Below are 17,311 nucleotides of genomic sequence, written 5' to 3'. Positions count from 1 at the left end.
CTGAGCAACAGCCAGCCTGGAAGACAACACACACCCCCTTCCCTTCAACTGCTCCTTCCTCTACCCAATTTTTTATTGCTGAGCATAACACCACATGGTATGCAATTTCAGTTTGGGTCAGCTGTCATGGCTGTGTCTCCTTCCAATTTCTTGCCTACCCCTAGCCTACTTGCTGGGTATGCAGAGCGTGAAAAAGAGAAAGACTGAACACTGCAAGCACTGCTCAGCAGCAGACAAAACATTGGTGTGTTATCAACAATGTTTAAGTCACACATCCAAAGCATAGCACCCTGACTCCTAGGAAGAAGACTAACTTAATCCCAGCCAGACTCAGTACACTCCCTTCCCTTGTCAACAACGGAAGCCTGAGATACAAAGCTTGAGAAACAGAGGGGTCAAGGATGCCCTGATGACAGTTCTTAGAACAGGTGAATCATGTACCTGCTTATAAGGGGATGAATGGATTGAGAGCAGCATTGCAGAGAAGGACTTGGGGATACTGGTGGGAGAAAAATTGGATACAAGCTGGCAATGTGCACTTGCAGCCCAGAAAGCCAATCACATGTATAGCTGCCTAAAAAGAAGCATGGCCAGCAAGTCAAGGAAGCTGATTCTGCCCTTCTACTCTGCTCTCATGAGACCCCGCCTGTAACACTGCACTCGGTTCTGGAGTCCGCAATACGAGAAAGATATGGACCTGTTAGAACAGGTCCATAGGAGGGCCATGAAAATAGTCGGAGGATTGGAACACCTCTACTATGAAGAAAAGCTGAGGTTGTTCAGTCTGGAGAAGAGAAGGCTCTAGAAAGATGTTGTTGCAGCCCTTCAATACTTATAAGCCCCTCTAAGAAAGATGGGGCAATGGTTATAAACTGAAAGATGGTAGATTTAGATTGGACATAAGGAAGAAAATTTTTATGACGGCAGTGAGACATTAGAACAGACTGACCAGAGATGATGTGGATGTCCCAAACCCATAAGTCTTCACAGGTGGGCTGGATGGGGCTTCGAGCAACCTCATTAGTGAAAGATTTGGAGAAAGTCTGTTACATTATTCACAGTGAATTCCATGCACTTAAAGGACAATGTTCATGGGCATCCTATCTCAGGTTGAGTCACTGTAGGCTGCCATTTGTACCAGTGACAAAAGAGAACTGCTTCAGAAGGGTGGTCAGACTTGAGACAGACTGTACTCCATCTATAAAGGCAGCTTTTGGCATGAGCATTCAAATTCACTCATGTCTCTCAACTACGAAATTTAAGCAAGGTGACATAAAGACAAACATGTCCTGGGCACATGAAAAGGAAGGGTGGCTGGAGCCTTTGGAAATGAAGGTATTCAAATGGAAGGTGAAGTGTGTGATGTCGCTGCCTTTATGGTGGTACCATGCATGTGTAGATGACTTGCAAATCTGCTTAGCACAGGAGAGGTGAGCTATATCACTTCAAAACCTAGAACAATGGGACTGTTAGCCCTTTTTTAATCAGGCTCCCCACATCTGTTCAAAAAGCAGTATTCAGTTAATGTTCCTCTTTACATACATCACATCACACTCATACATGTCATCATACACTTTCCTGGTTTTCTCCTTCAATTATGCACTTGTAAGGCACAAGTAGTTGTCTAATATGTTCTCGATGTGTTAAGATACATTCAAACTTCATTTCACCATCAGTAGCTGACGATGGAACTTGTCACACAGCCTAAGGCCTGTACAATACAGATGTCCTGTAGTCATCGTTTATACTCAGTGAAAAGGAACACACACTTCTAAGGCATGGTTTCACCATGTCTAAAACAGGTTACCCAGATCATGTTCTAGCAGTTCTTATTCCTCTTTGCTCAGGACAGTGTAGAAAAGTATATGAGATACAGGCAGCTGGGGAGAAGTTCAGTTGTCTGAACATAAGGGCCTTTTTAGACACTTATGGTGCAACAGTCATCTGCGTGAGAGGCATAATACAGGGCCTATGGGAGACCTTCATTGTAATGAAACAGAGCCACAAGCCAGGTGGGATATCACAGGGTGTCACCACCTTTGTTTCGTCCAATGGTGTTTCTTATATTGAAGCAAGTCCTGAGCACAGGAGAATGTAAAAACTGCATGACAGCAAGTATATTCTTTTTTTTCTACTGAAAAAGTTTTTTCTACGATCACCAGATTTTCTATTAAAGAACACATCTATTTGTAAACTTCATCGTTCCCAAAATCCATAACTGGCTCATTCTTAGAGAACCCAATCCAGCAAAATATCAAGTACATAGCATACCATATAAATTCATAGGAAGTTTCCAAAACCAGTGATGGCATCACTAGGCCAGAAAACCTGGCTGCAGAGAGCCCGGCTCAGGAAACGTAGCATTTATTCCATCTGTTCTTTTCTTCTCTCAGAGAGCTAGCTTCTGTTGTGTTTCTTCATTTACTCATGACCTGATCCACCTTTGGAAAGAAGTAGAAAGAACTGTTAAATGTCCCCCAAATATTGACTACTGCCTGACACCTGAGAGCACTGCACAACTAGAGGCAAATACCGTTCCAACTTCACAGCATCACACTCCTGAGCCTACCAGACCCCAGTCTTGCTGTCACCCCCATTCCCCAGCTGCTGCTCTCATAGCCCAGAAGTATCATGTGGAAGGCAGTGGGGATCAAAAAGCCTGGTCTGGTCTAAACCTTTCCGCTTCCATGAAGGCCCTTGACCAAGGCAATTTTATCAGCCAGAAGAAACAAGTGGGGTGCCCATCTTAGCTGCCTCCTCAGCTACAGAGCACAATGTGAGACCTGTGTTGTTCAGAAAAGCACCTCACTAGACCTAGGAATGATCCAGCTCTCTACAGATTGTGGTCTCTGCAGGGTCTCCTACAGCATAAGGGCCTGCTTTATAAAACACTCCTTCCACTGAAAGGAGACAGAATCCACCAAAAACTGCAACATGAGGATCTCCAAGGGTTTAAGAGATAAAGTCCTAGCTCCTTAGAGGCTGCAAAGGAATAGCTATATAATTCTAACCCCAGATCTTATACTATGAGAAAACAAAGCAGTAATTCTAACCAGTTCGACTCCTATGACATCAACAACCTTAAGGAAGGGACTGATATCTGACTGGTAATTTTAGAAATGGGATATGATTCTCCAGAGAGGGTAGTAACAAGGCCTGAAGCAGATATCTGTCATTGCTTTTGTCCAGCTATCAGAAAAGTTAATTGGGAATCAAGTGACAATTCATTTTCTTCATAAGGTACATCTGGCACTTAGCCAGACCGTATGACTCAGGGCTAGGAAAGGAGATGCCTGCAGGGACCACAGGATAACCAGGGACCCAGTGCTGCTAACAAACCTTGTTTGCAGCCCTCTCTGAAAGAAGCAGTACCACAGTCCCAGTGACACACCCCATTGACTACTGCCCACCGGGCAGCCGGAAAATGCCCCATGGACCCCTGTGTCCTCACCGCAGTGTCTGCAGCTGCCAATCAGGATGTTTCAGCTTCTCACACAGCAGCTGTACTCCAGAGTCTCCCAGCTTGTTAAAACTAAGGTCCAGGTCTCTCATGCTCAGATTGGTGCCGAGTACTGTGGCCAGGTACCCACAGCAGGCATTGGTGAGTATGCAGCCTAGCAGCCTGCAGAAGACAAATTGAAAAGAGGTGTGAGTCACAGCTGTGGCGACCAGTGCACTCTCTCACAAGGCCCATTACTGTAAACCTACCCTACTCCACACCCCATCCATACTGACTACATGCCAACCACTTTCTCAATGGAGGGACTAGCACTGGAACCACTACCCATTCTCAGTTCAGCCTGTAGTCAACCCTCAGAGAGCCCCTTCTCAGAGATGCATAGTGGAAGGATGAGAGTCAATGGGCAAAAGCTGGTTAACACAGGAAACTCTAATTAGATTTCAGAAAACTTTCTTAACCAGAAGTGTGTTCACCAAGGGTCCAGAGAGGGTGCAACCTACATCATGTTAGGAATCTGAGTATAGGCAATACCCTTCTTGTTGACAGCCATTCTAGGTTGGAAAACAGGTTTGTAGAGACACTGCTATAGTCCTTCGAACCCTCCGTGCATTCATGATACAAACACAAGGATGCACTCCTTCAACAGAAGACATGGTAACAGGAACTCTGTTTTTGCCAGTCTAATCCTTACTGCAGGACCTGCTCATTCCTGGCAACATTTCAGATCTCTAGACAAAAACCTCCACTAGCTTCTGTCCTGCATCCTTCCACTGCCCAGCTTCTGTCCTGGCTCAGGTGGGAGAGCTCACAAGCCTATGTTAATTGCCCAGTTCACCCATCTGTGTGTGTTTCAGGATCCCCTTCCTCCTGCATTACCTCCACAGGTCCTTACATAACTCCTTCAAATTTCCACAGTATCGCTCCTGAATTCCACAACAGAAGTGGGGACCAAAAGCTTAGCAGCAATTTCCTCTGCTTGATGACCTTGAAAAAGTGATATACTACTTCCCCTGATTCATGAGTTTTACCCATTGGAAAATGCCCCTTTCTGCTTTAAATCTTCCCCACTCTCTTCTCTAGTATAAGTTTTGCCTACCTTTGCCCCTCAGCATCAGCAGATGGGCATCAGGGCACCCTGCAGGTCACCTCAGCTGGCACAGGCTGTCCCTGTGCAGTATCTAAGTCAAGCACCTCCAGGGAGCCCTATGGCTGTTGTCATTCCTCTTTCAGAGAATCTCAATAAGAAGCTTCCCAAACACTTTCAGTGCTGAGGCTCCTTCCTCTCAAACCCTGCCTCAGTCCATGCAGAACTTGTCCATTCTGAGGAGTGCTGGAAATCACTTGAGAAGAAAAAGGCGTGCTTTGTGGTTTTTCACACTGTGATTTCTGGGTGGAACCTCAATGCTACTACTCCCACTTCAGTCACATTTGGCTGAATCTCATTGTCATAACAAAGGGATCCAGTCTCGTTTAAGACAAAGGGGACATTTAGATAGCAATCTGGAGCTTGCAGACTAAACACAGGGCCCACACAGGTTACTTGAAGGGTATGTGAGAAAACCAAAACCCTAAAAAGGGACCCCACCCTGCAGCTGCATCTCACTGGTAGCCTGTCACCATCCCTGCACGCAGGCAGGAGCTGCCCTGCCCCAGCCACAAGCTACACTGAGGGTTGCCCATAGGGCAGCTGGGAAAAGCCCCAAGGCACCCCGTGTCCCTCACCGCAGTGTCTGCAGCTGACAGGAAGGATGTTTCAGCCCTTCACACAGCAGCTGCAGTCCAAGGTCTCCCAGGCTGTTAAAAGAAAGGTCCAGCTCCCTCAGCCTCTGGCTGGTGCTGAGCACTGCCGCCAAGTCCCTACAGACGGTGCTGGTGAGTTGACAGTGACACAACCTGCAGAGGACAAAAATGGAGACGATCCACCCAGTTGTCACAGCCACACACACAGATACTCCTGCCCACCAGCTCCTCAATGGGCCAACCACCACAAGCCATGGCCATAAACCCTGCCCACACTCGCCACACACCCACCCCACACCCACCCCATGGCCAATGATGGGCCAGCACCGCAGCCACTGCCTGCTCCCAGCCCAGCCCATGGGCCCCCCTCAGCCAGTGCCCTCCCAGGAAGCTCTGAAGGGCCCCTTCACACCACAACTCTGCCCCAGCCGCATAGGACCCACCCAGGGGAGGGCTCACCACAGCTCCACCCACCAGTCCCAGCCAGCCATGGCACCACATAGCCGACCCAGTCCCACACACTGAGGACTGGGCCAATTGCAGCAGCAGACACTGACAGCTCAGGGCCATGGCCCTTTCCTTTCAGGCAACAGGAAGTTTTGTCCCCTGAAGGTGAGCCAAAGGGAAAGCACCAGAAAGATCCAGAGTGTAAACGTCACACCCTCCACACTTCTGCCCTGTACATCTAGGCTTACGACACAACACTATTTACAAAGGTGAATACAGCCTTTCAGTCCACCAACCTTGTTGATTAATTCCCACCAGTTCCTGTCCCTGACCTTCTTCCCCACTTGACTGCGTACCTCCAGAGGCTAGAGACAGCAAGCGGGAATCTGTGAACTCCAGACACAGTCATATCAGCATGCACACAAGTGCTCCCACTGCCCCATGAGGGTGTGCACAGCTGGATTTCACTGTCTGCCTAGAGGGCCCCAGTACCATGGGACATACCCCATAGGACTCGACCATCCACCTGGGGTGCACTGTGATGAGACAGCATCTATGCAAGACCCCAACATTGGGAATGGCAGCTCTGACAGCCATGTGAGTAAAAGGGAAAGACTGGAATGGCAGCTGAGTGACTCCGGGACATGTGTCGACACGTGGCATTGCAACCAGCTCCAGTTCAGTAACACTGGAAAGGGATCCATGGCCACTCTGTGCTAATGCAGACATTAGCACGCTGGGACATCAGGACTGACTCTCCAGTTCAGTGGCCCTGGAAAGGTCAAAAGGATAGCCCTGCCTTTCCGCTGGTTGCCCACAAGCCTCTCTACTGCAGTAGAAGAAGGAAGCGTGCCCGGAGAGACACGCATCCTCCTGGGGTACTACAGAGACCAGGGCTGGGGCAGAAGGCCCCTGAGCAAAACATCTGTCACAGCTATTACTGCTGTTTCAGTCCACCAACCTTGTTGATTAATTCCCACCAGTTCCTGTCCCTGACCTTCTTCCCCACTTGACTGCGTACCTCCAGAGGCTAGAGACAGCAAGCGGGAATTTCTGTGAACTCTGTTTTCTCCCCAGACACAGTCATATCAGCATGCACACAAGTGCTCCCACTGCCCCATGAGGGTGTGCACAGCTGGATTTCACTGTCTGCCTAGAGGGCCCCAGTACCATGGGACATACCCCATAGGACTCAACCATCCACCTGGGGTGCACTGTGATGAGACAGCATCTATGCAAGACCCCAACATTGGGAATGGCAGCTCTGACAGCCATGTGAGTAAAAGGGAAAGACTGGAATGGCAGCTGAGTGACTCCGGGACATGTGTCGACACGTGGCATGGGCACAGCGTGCAAAGGCAGACACTGTGCATGCGGGAGACCAGGACTGACTCTCCAGTTCAGTGCCCCTGGAAAGGTCAAAAGGATAGCCCTGCCTTTCCGCTGGTTGCCCACAAACCTCTCTACTGCAGTGGAAGAAGGAAGCGTGCCCGGAGAGACACGCATCCTCCTGGGGTACTACAGAGACCAAGGCTGGGGCAGATGGCCCCTGAGCAAAAAATCTGTCACTGCTATTACTGCCGTCCGGGCAGGGCAGGCAACAAGCACAGGATGAACAGGGACCCCACCCTGCAGCTGCACATCACTGGTAGCCTGTCACCATCCCTGCACACAGGCAGGAGCTGCCCTGCCCCAGCCACAAGCTACACTGAGTGTTGCCCGTAGGGCAGCTGGGAAAAGCCCCAAGGCACCCCGTGTCCCTCACCGCAGTGTCTGCAGCTGACAGGAAGGATGTTTCAGCCCCTCACACAGCAGCTGCAGTCCAAAGTCTCCCAGCTCATTTTCACCAAGGTCCAGCTCCCTCAGGCTCTGGCTGACACTGAGCACTGCCGCCAGGTCCCCACAGACGGTGCTGGTGAGTTGACAATGCCACAACCTGCAGATAACAAAAATGGAGACAATCGACCCATTTGTCACAGCCACCACGACAGATGGTCTTGCGCACCAGCCCAATCACCAAGTCGATGATCATATACCATGGCTGCAAAGCCTGCCCACACTCAGCACACACCCACCCCAGCTTGTGGTGACCCACTTCTGACACCTGGTCACAGCCCACCATGTCAATTTAGGCCCTTTGGTATTTGCTCAAGACCTTCCAGGTACTGCTGGCAGCTTTTCAGAACAGGCCTTCTTTGCTTATGCTTTGAGATCTTATACATGTTTTGTTCCGCCATGAGCAAGAAAATCTTCCCTTGGGAGGGCCTTTCCTAGTGCAACGTCTCTTTTTATCTTTGCTCTGATCTAGGGAAAAGCAGCACTCCCCACTTCAATTTACAGCAAGCTGCCCCTCATGTGTTTATAGAGTGGACAGGGAAATAACCCTACAGATGGCTTAACGATGAAGCCATGAAAAAGGCGCTTTCTCATTTCAACACCAAACCAAAACATTATGTAAATTACCTGAAAATCAAAAGAAACGTTTATGAGTGGGGCTCCGAAGTATAGAATTGCAGGGAGGAGAGCACAGGAGAACAGCACAGTCCCAGCTAGGAGAAAGACTGGGAGCCCACTTCTAGTGCACTCTCTGGCATAAGGATGCTGATGAGTCAGAGATGAGAACCAAGTACAAGAGAGTGAGGAGAAGGGGCTAGAGTTTAAGCGGGGGAAAAGCTCAAGAAGCAGTAAGGTAAGCTCTTGCTTAACTAAGTCTGAAAAGTAGAAGAGAGAGAGCAAATACCCTGAGCACTGAGGGAACACTGATAGCACTTGGAAGAAAGAGACATCCTCAGTAACAGTGTCTGATGGAAAGACAATGTGACCATGAAACATGCCATAATTCCACCCAAGAGGACAAGCTAGGCCATAAGTAGCTAGAAAGCAGATTAGCTTGGCAAAAGATGACCTAGGGTCTGGTTAACCACCCTTCTGCAAATGTGAAAAACAGCAGGCATTTTGGAAAACAGGTCTGGGGAGACCTTCATACAATTCTTCAGACCCTCCCTACATTCACAATTTAAACTCAAGGAGGCAGGATTTTTACAGAAAAAAACAAAATCAATTACTACTACTCAGTCAATCTAATCTTTGCTGCTCATTCCTGGCAACATTTCAAAGTCTTCAAGCAAAGGCTGATGTAAAGATCCCTGCTAGTCTATGCGCTGCATTGTTCTGCTGTCTAGCTGCTCTCCACATGCACAGGTAGGAGAGCAGGCAAGACCATTTCAATGTAATCTAACTGCACGTTTCATGATCCATTTCCTCCTGCATGGCTCCGCACATTCTTGTGCAACCCTCCCAGCTCCCACAGTATCGCTCCTATGCTCTGGCATAACAGTGGGGACCACAAGCTTAGTACCACTTTGATCTGCACAGTGACCTTGGAAAAGTAGATACTACTCCCTCCCTTTCACAAGTTCTGCCCAGCTCCTCCCTCTGATGAGTGCCATTTCCAAATCCAAAGTTCCTCCGTTAGCCACCCAGGGCTTAAGAGACGAAAAACGGTGAACAGATCTGGATGCCCAGAAGACTCTGAGGGTAAAGGGACTGACTGTGTTATATAAGAAAAAGTTCCTATGTAAAGATGGCTTCAAAGACATGCACAATAGAACTTGACTGACAGTGACCTCACCTATACAAGTGGGTTTGCTGGTAGAAAAAAACAAATCAGACCAGCTGAAAGCAGCAAAGATGCAAAAAAATAATGCAAACTCAGCTAATAACTAAGCATTAAGCCTATGTGCACACAGGGTTCATGTACAAATACTCAAAAATGAAAAGCAACAGATGATACTGTGGCCAAAGCCAGTAAGTTATGTAAAAAGTAAACATGAATATGTAAATAGTTAAGATTGCATATAAGGAATGACGAGTTCTAACATGATGTCCTCCTCATGCTTCACGCAAAGAGGTACTTTGATTGCTGGAAATAAAAAGGAGTTTTAGCTACTGCATATTTCTGCTGCCTTCTTTCCAGTTCCCACGGACTAACTAGAAGAAAAATGCAACCAGCTCCAGTTCAGTAACACTGGAAAGGGATCCATGGCCACTCTGTGCTAATGCAGACATTAGCACGCTGGGACATCAGGACTGACTCTCCAGTTCAGTGGCCCTGGAAAGGTCAAAAGGATAGCCCTGCCTTTCCGCTGGTTGCCCACAAGCCTCTCTACTGCAGTAGAAGAAGGAAGCGTGCCCGGAGAGACACGCATCCTCCTGGGGTACTACAGAGACCAAGGCTGGGGCAGATGGCCCCTGAGCAAAAAATCTGTCACTGCTATTACTGCCGTCCGGGCAGGGCAGGCAACAAGCACAGGATGAACAGGGACCCCACCCTGCAGCTGCACATCACTGGTAGCCTGTCACCATCCCTGCACGCAGGCAGGAGCTGCCCTGCCCCAGCCACAAGCTACACTGAGGGTTGCCCATAGGGCAGCTGGGAAAAGCCCCAAGGCACCCCGTGTCCCTCACCGCAGTGTCTGCAGCTGACAGGAAGGATGTTTCAGCCCTTCACACAGCAGCTGCAGTCCAAGGTCTCCCAGGCTGTTAAAAGAAAGGTCCAGCTCCCTCAGCCTCTGGCTGGTGCTGAGCACTGCCGCCAAGTCCCTACAGACGGTGCTGGTGAGTTGACAGTGACACAACCTGCAGAGGACAAAAATGGAGACAATCCACCCAGTTGTCACAGCCACACACACAGATACTCCTGCCCACCAGCTCCTCAATGGGCCAACCACCACAAGCCATGGCCATAAACCCTGCCCACACTCGCCACACACCCACCCCACACCCACCCCATGGCCAATGATGGGCCAGCACCGCAGCCACTGCCTGCTCCCAGCCCAGCCCATGGGCCCCCCTCAGCCAGTGCCCTCCCAGGAAGCTCTGAAGGGCCCCTTCACACCACAACTCTGCCCCAGCCGCATAGGACCCACCCAGGGGAGGGCTCACCACAGCTCCACCCACCAGTCCCAGCCAGCCATGGCACCACATAGCCAACCCAGTCCCACACACTGAGGACTGGGCCAATTGCAGCAGCAGTGATGAAGCAAGGCTCATCTGGCCCTCTGACCATTATCTTCTACTGTTTTTCCCTGTGGGCACCAATTGTACAGACAGCAGTCAACTCCAAAGTATCAAACATGAGTCTGGAGACAACAGGCAGGGGCATGGGGGTCCAGGTGATCTTCTCCTTGATCCTTTAGTCAGAGGGAAGGATTGAGGTGTGGAAGAATCCCATGGGTCAGCAATGGGTTGCACAGCAGGTGTTGACAACAGTGTTTTGGGTTTTATAATCATGGTATCATCTTTGACGACTGGTAAGTATTTTAAAATAGATGGGATCCAGTTGCTTAAGTGGGGCAAACACATTCTTGCCAACACACTGCCCAAGGAGAGCTTTAAACTAGGAACAACCAGGAATGGAGAGGATGATCAAAACCCAAGTAAGGAATTGCTGGACAAGGTTGGCAAGCAAAGTGGGATGAAGTAAACTCAGAGATCTTCTAATCAAGAAAACAGGGCTGATGGGTGCCCACCTCAAGTGTATCTACATACATAAGGAACTGCCTACAAAACAGAACTACGGGGAAAGCTCTCAAATCCTTTCTTGGAAATTATCATGGCTGTGCATATCTCTGAAGTGCATGTACACTAATGCATGACCACAGGGAACAAAAAAAGATAAATTAGATGTGTGCATACAGTAGCAGGTCTAGTATCTCACTGGAGTCAGAGAGGCATGCTGGAATTCCTCACGTGACTGGACTGCTGCAATAGATGGACAGAGGCTTTTCAGGAATAAGACTAGAAGATGAGAAGAGGGACTTGTGCTTTATGTGAGATCAGCAGAGATGCATGGAGTTTTGCATGGAGATGAACAATAAGCCAGCTAAGAGCTTATGGTTAAGGATTAAAGGGCAGACCAAGAGGGGTAAGAGTGTGGTGGGTGACCACCTGATCAGGAATCGGAAGCCCCTGGTCCTCACGAGGAACTTGAACGTACCTGGTATCTGCTGGAAGGACAACACAGCAGGAAAAAAACAAGGTGAGAGGTTCTGGAGTGCATTGACAACTGTCTGATACAAGTGACAGAGCAGCTGACACTCTGCTGGACTTCATGCTTACAAACAAGGAAGAACTGATTAGGCATCAGACTGGGGGCAGACTTGGCTGTAGAGACCATGAGATGATGGAAGTCAGGATCCTGAAAGTTGAGAGACCTGACTGGTTAAAAAATAAATTAAAAAAAAATAATTACAAACAAACAAATAAAAAAGCAAGATCATAACCCTGGACTTCAGAAGAGAAGACTTCGACCTGTTCAGAGATCCACAAGGAAGAATCTTCTCTCTTGGAAAGGAAGAGGATCCAGGAGAGCTGGCTGATATTGAAGGATCACCTTCTCCAAGCTCAAGAATGTTCCATCCTGACAAGGAGGAAAACAAGCAGAAGTGACAGAAGGCTTGCATGGATGAATGGCTTCTGTCAAAACTCAGTCGTAAAAAGGAGGTGGAAGTGACTCAGAAGAAATATAGAGACACTATCCAAGTGTGCAGGGATGGAGTCAGGAAAGCCAAAGGTAACCTGGAGTTAAATCTGGTAAGGGACATGAAGGGCAAGAAGAAAAGTTTCTACAGGTACATCAGCAGCAAAAGGAAGACTAGAGAAAATGTGGACCTACTGCTAAACGGGAACAGGAACCTGGTCACAAAGGACATGCAGAAGACCAAGGTACTGAGTAGCTTCTTCACCTTGGTCTTATCTGATAAGAACAGTCTTCAGCAATCCCAGCTCGCTGAAACCAATGAAAAAGTCCAGGACAAGGGTAGGCTCATTCTCTGTTGAAAGGATGACATTACAGAATATTTAAACAAACTGGATATAAACAAGTCCACGGGGCCTGATGGGATGCATCCATGCATCAGTACAGGTTGGGGGCTGACCTCCTGGAGAGCAGCTCTGTGGAAAGGGACCTGGGAGTCCTGGTGGACAACAGGATGACCATGAGCCAGCAATGTGCCCTGGTGGTCAAGAAGGCCAATGGCAAACTAGGGGGCATCAAGAAGAGTGTGGCCAGTAGGTCAAGGGAGGTCATCCTGCCCCTCTACTCTGCCCTGATGAGGACGCACCTGGAGTACTGCGTCCAGTTCAAGAAAGACAGGCATCTGCTGGAGAGGGTCCAGCAAAGGGCTACAAAGATGATTAGGGGATTAGAACATCTCTCATATGAGGAAAGGCTGAGGGACTTGGGTCTCTTTAGTCTAGAGCAAAGAAGACTGAGGGGGATCTCATTAATGCTCACAAATACTTAAAGGGAAGGTGCCAGGGGGATGGGAACAGTCTTTTTTCAGTGGTGCCCAGTGATAGGACGAGGGGCAACGGGCACAAACTTGAACATAGGAAGTTCCATCTTAATATGAGGAGGAACTTCTTTACTTTGAGGGTAGTGGAGCACTGGAACAGGCTGCCCAGAGAGGTTGTGGAGCCTCCCACTCTGGAGACATTCAAAACCCACCTGGATGCCGTCCTGTGCAACCTGTTGTAGGTGACCCTGCTCTGGCGGGGGGTTGGACTAGATGATCTCCAGAGGTCCCTTCCAACCCTGACCTTTCTGTGATTCTGTGAGGGAGCTAGTCATTGCCACTGCAAGGATTCTCTCAATTATCTTTGAAAGGTCAAGGTTATCAGGCTTTCTTCCTGTGGACAGGAAGTAAGTAAATATCACCATTAACATCAAGAAAGCCAAGAAGTAGGATCCACGGAACTACAGGCTGGTCAGTCTCACCTCCACCTTGGGACAGTGATGAAGAAAATAATCTTGGAAACCATTTCCAAACGTACAAAGGACAAAAAGGTGACAGAGCAGTCAGCACAAATGTAGAAAGGAGAAATCACGTCTGACCAATTTGTAAATGATGAAATGATTGGATGGATGGATGAGGGAAGAGCAGTGGATGTTTTTTTGTTGGGGAAAAGCCCCAAGGAGCCCCCTGTCCCTCACCGCAGTATCTGCAGCTGGCAGGAAGGATGTTTCAGCCCCTCACACAGCAGCTGCACTCCAGGGTCTCCCAGCTCATTTTCTTCCAGATCCAGCTCCTTCAGGCTCTGGCTGGTGCTCAGTATTGTGGCCAGGTCTCCACAGCAGGCACTGGTAAGTTCACACCGCAACACTCTGCAGGGGAGACACATTTGTAAGTGCTGTGGAGCTTATCATAACCCCAATGGCAGATGCAACTGTCCACCAGTGCCTCACTAGGCTGATGAACATAAGCTAGGGCAAACACACCCTTCCCATGCTCACCACACACCCACCACAGGGCCAGTGAGGGACCAGGGCTGCAGCCACTGCCCAATCCAAGGACAGGCCCATGGACTTCCCTCAGTCAATGTACTCCCAGGAGACACCAAAGAGCCCTTTGCCCCACAGCTCTGTTGCAGCCATGCAGGAGCCATCCCTGGGAAGGGATCCACACAGCCATACACCCCATCATTTGCTGCCCACAAAGACGCTCGAGGTGACCCCTGTCCCTCACCGCAGCATCTGCAGCTGGCAGGAAGGATGTTTCAGCCCCTCACACAGCAGCCGCACTCCAAGGTCTTCCAGCGGATTTCCCTGCATGTCCAGCTCCCTCAGGCTCTGGTTGGTGCTAAGCACCACAGCCAGGTCCCCACAGCAGGCGCTATCAAGTTGACACCACTGCAACCTGCAGGGGAGACACATGAAAAGAGCTGCAGGGCTTATGACTGACAGGATGACTGATGTAATGCCGGCCAGCCCCTTACCAGGCCAATGACCATAAGCCACTGTCACAAATCCTACCCAACACTTCCCCAGCAGCAGGGAGCTGAGAAGACACACACCAGGCAGGGACCCCAGTGACCAGGTGCCTGGAAGAACTGAGTGAGGAGCACTGTGGAGCACACAGGCATTGGCTCCACCTGCACAGTGCTTCTTTCTCAGGATGAACAGGGACCCAGTACTGTAGACTCACCTGGCCTCCCCCTCATTCTTGCAGGGAGCAGCCTCCCAGCCCCAGCCTCACTTAGTGCTACCCACAGGCCAGATGGGGAAAAACCCGAGGAACTTCCTGTCCCTCACCACAGTTTCTGCAGCTGACAGGAAGGATGTTTCAGCCCCTCACACAGCAGCCGCAATCGAGGGTCTCGCAGGTCATCAATAAGTTCCAGCTGCCTCAGGCTCTGGTTCATGCGTAGTGCAGCAGCCAGATCCCCATAGCAAGTGCTACTGATTTTGCAATTCAACAACCTGCAATGGAGACACATGGAAATGAGCCAGGAGGCTTATCACAGCGGTAATAACAGACAGACCCACTCACTAGGCCAATACTCATGAACAATGGGCAAAAACACTGCCCCACACTGTCTAGGATACAAGTGCCCATCATCACCCCCCTCTTCAGCTAAGGGACCAAAAGATCTCAGAAACCTCAGAGGGCTGCCTCCTCTGCCTCTCTCCACAGCCCTGGAGAACTGTATTGTTACCCTTTCTCATGGCATACAGAAGAAGAGCTTCACCCAAAGTGGTAGGAAGTCATCTTTACAAGTCAGGACACAGCAAACAGCATGAAAGCCAACAGTGTCTTTGACATGGTCCCTCACAACCAGGAGCAGTCCCACAAAGGCACATATGGCCAAAAACTATGGCAACTGAATGGAGAGCACTTCAGGCAGGACGATGAGGGGTGAGCATCACTTGGCAAATGAAAATGGAGGAGAGGAATCGTGGTTGACAGAGACTGAGGCCCAACACTGCACAGCAGTAGGTCACCCTGGAAATGTGTTCACTGCCAGCAGTGAACTGCCACAATAGTCCTGCCTTGCATCCCTTCACCTGACAGGTATCCCTGGCAAAGAGACTGAAGCAACATTACAAAGCTTCCAACATGCTAAGCAGGGCTTGGCAATACCTGCCAGTTATATATTTCTGATAAGTGTGTTGCATAGAATTGCAGTATGTCTGCCTGTGTGCCCCCCATCCCTAGCTCCCAGGTACTACTGCCCTGATGGAGGTTCACAGTGGCTGCAGGAGAGTCTAGCAAAAAGAGAACCAAAGGGGAAGAGGGGAAGACTGCACTCACTGTGAAATGAGATCTTTCTTCTGGGCTGGCTTTTGAAGTTTCCCACACCAAAGAGCCACAAGAGACTACTCTCTCAGCAGGGACTCTGAGCCTTTCAGTCCACCAACCTTGTTGATTAATTCCCACCAGTTCCTGTCCCTGACCTTCTTCCCCACTTGACTGCGTACCTCCAGAGGCTAGAGACAGCAAGCGGGAATTTCTGTGAACTCCGTTTTCTCCCCAGACACAGTCATATCAGCATGCACACAAGTGCTCCCACTGCCCCATGAGGGTGTGCACAGCTGGATTTCACTGTCTGCCTAGAGGGCCCCAGTACCATGGGACATACCCCATAGGACTCGACCATCCACCTGGGGTGCACTGTGATGAGACAGCATCTATGCAAGACCCCAACATTGGGAATGGCAGCTCTGACAGCCATGTGAGTAAAAGGGAAAGACTGGAATGGCAGCTGAGTGACTCCGGGACATGTGTCGACACGTGGCATGGGCACAGCGTGCAAAGGCAGACACTGTGCATGCGGGAGACCAGGACTGACTCTCCAGTTCAGTGCCCCTGGAAAGGTCAAAAGGATAGCCCTGCCTTTCCGCTGGTTGCCCACAAGCCTCTCTACTGCAGTAGAAGAAGGAAGCGTGCCCGGAGAGACACGCATCCTCCTGGGGTACTACAGAGACCAAGGCTGGGGCAGATGGCCCCTGAGCAAAAAATCTGTCACTGCTATTACTGCCGTCCGGGCAGGGCAGGCAACAAGCACAGGATGAACAGGGACCCCACCCTGCAGCTGCACATCACTGGTAGCCTGTCACCATCCCTGCACGCAGGCAGGAGCTGCCCTGCCCCAGCCACAAGCTACACTGAGTGTTGCCCGTAGGGCAGCTGGGAAAAGCCCCAAGGCACCCCGTGTCCCTCACCGCAGTGTCTGCAGCTGACAGGAAGGATGTTTCAGCCCTTCACACAGCAGCTGCAGTCCAGGGTCACCCAGGTCATTTCCTTCCAGGTTCAGCTCCCTCAGGCTCTGCTTGGTGCTAAGCAACGTGGCCAGGTGCCTACAGACAGCACCAGCATGTTGACATCTCACCAATCTGAAAAAGATCGACAGAGTTGTTACAGCCACCTGGACAGATGCTCTTGCCCACTAGGCCCTCACCAGGCCAACAACCATAAGCCATGGCCATAAACCCCACCGGTGCCCAACCCACAACCAATACCCTCCATGAAGGTACCCCTCAACTCCACAGCTGTGCCCCAGCCAGTGGGCAGCTGCCAGGTGCTGCCTCAGCAGCCTCATTCCTGCCTCCCCCAGCAGGGGCAGCTGAGAAGACACACACCAGGCAGGCAGCCCTGTGATCAGGGTTCCTTGAAGAGCTAGGTGAGGAGCATGGCAAGGGCACAGCCACCTACTCCACCTGCACAGTGCTCCTCTTGGGGCCATAGCCAGGAGCAGCTCCTACTTCAGCCTGCCTCCTGATGGGACCTCTCCCTCAGTATGTCAGTTGGGAGGAGCAAAGCCACCTTTTAAACACAATGGGTTCAGCTCATTGTAAACTGAAGGGGGAAGTGCTGCCTTCCC

General features: G+C 50.1%; 1 protein-coding gene across 1 annotated transcript in view; it reads right to left on the bottom strand.

Annotated features, from left to right (window-relative positions):
* Nucleotides 1-3,447: 3,447 nt before the first annotated feature.
* NLRP12 (NLR family, pyrin domain containing 12) overlaps nucleotides 3,448-17,311 on the bottom strand; it is a 24,049-nt gene continuing 10,185 nt past the window's right edge. The window contains exons 4-10 of the mRNA XM_009885289.1: nucleotides 16,653-16,823; nucleotides 14,176-14,346; nucleotides 13,644-13,814; nucleotides 10,115-10,285; nucleotides 7,413-7,583; nucleotides 5,183-5,353; nucleotides 3,448-3,622 (exon numbers count right to left, since the gene is read on the bottom strand). Of these exons, the coding sequence (XP_009883591.1) occupies nucleotides 3,448-3,622; nucleotides 5,183-5,353; nucleotides 7,413-7,583; nucleotides 10,115-10,285; nucleotides 13,644-13,814; nucleotides 14,176-14,346; nucleotides 16,653-16,823 (1,201 nt within the window). The remainder of the gene's footprint in view (nucleotides 3,623-5,182; nucleotides 5,354-7,412; nucleotides 7,584-10,114; nucleotides 10,286-13,643; nucleotides 13,815-14,175; nucleotides 14,347-16,652; nucleotides 16,824-17,311) is intronic.

This window comes from Charadrius vociferus, unplaced genomic scaffold (genome assembly GCF_000708025.1).
Source record: "Charadrius vociferus isolate BGI_N301 unplaced genomic scaffold, ASM70802v2 scaffold415, whole genome shotgun sequence".
NCBI lineage: Eukaryota > Metazoa > Chordata > Aves > Charadriiformes > Charadriidae > Charadrius > Charadrius vociferus.
The sequence above is the reverse complement of the archived record's forward strand: the minus strand, read 5'-3'. Positions and strand labels throughout refer to the sequence as shown.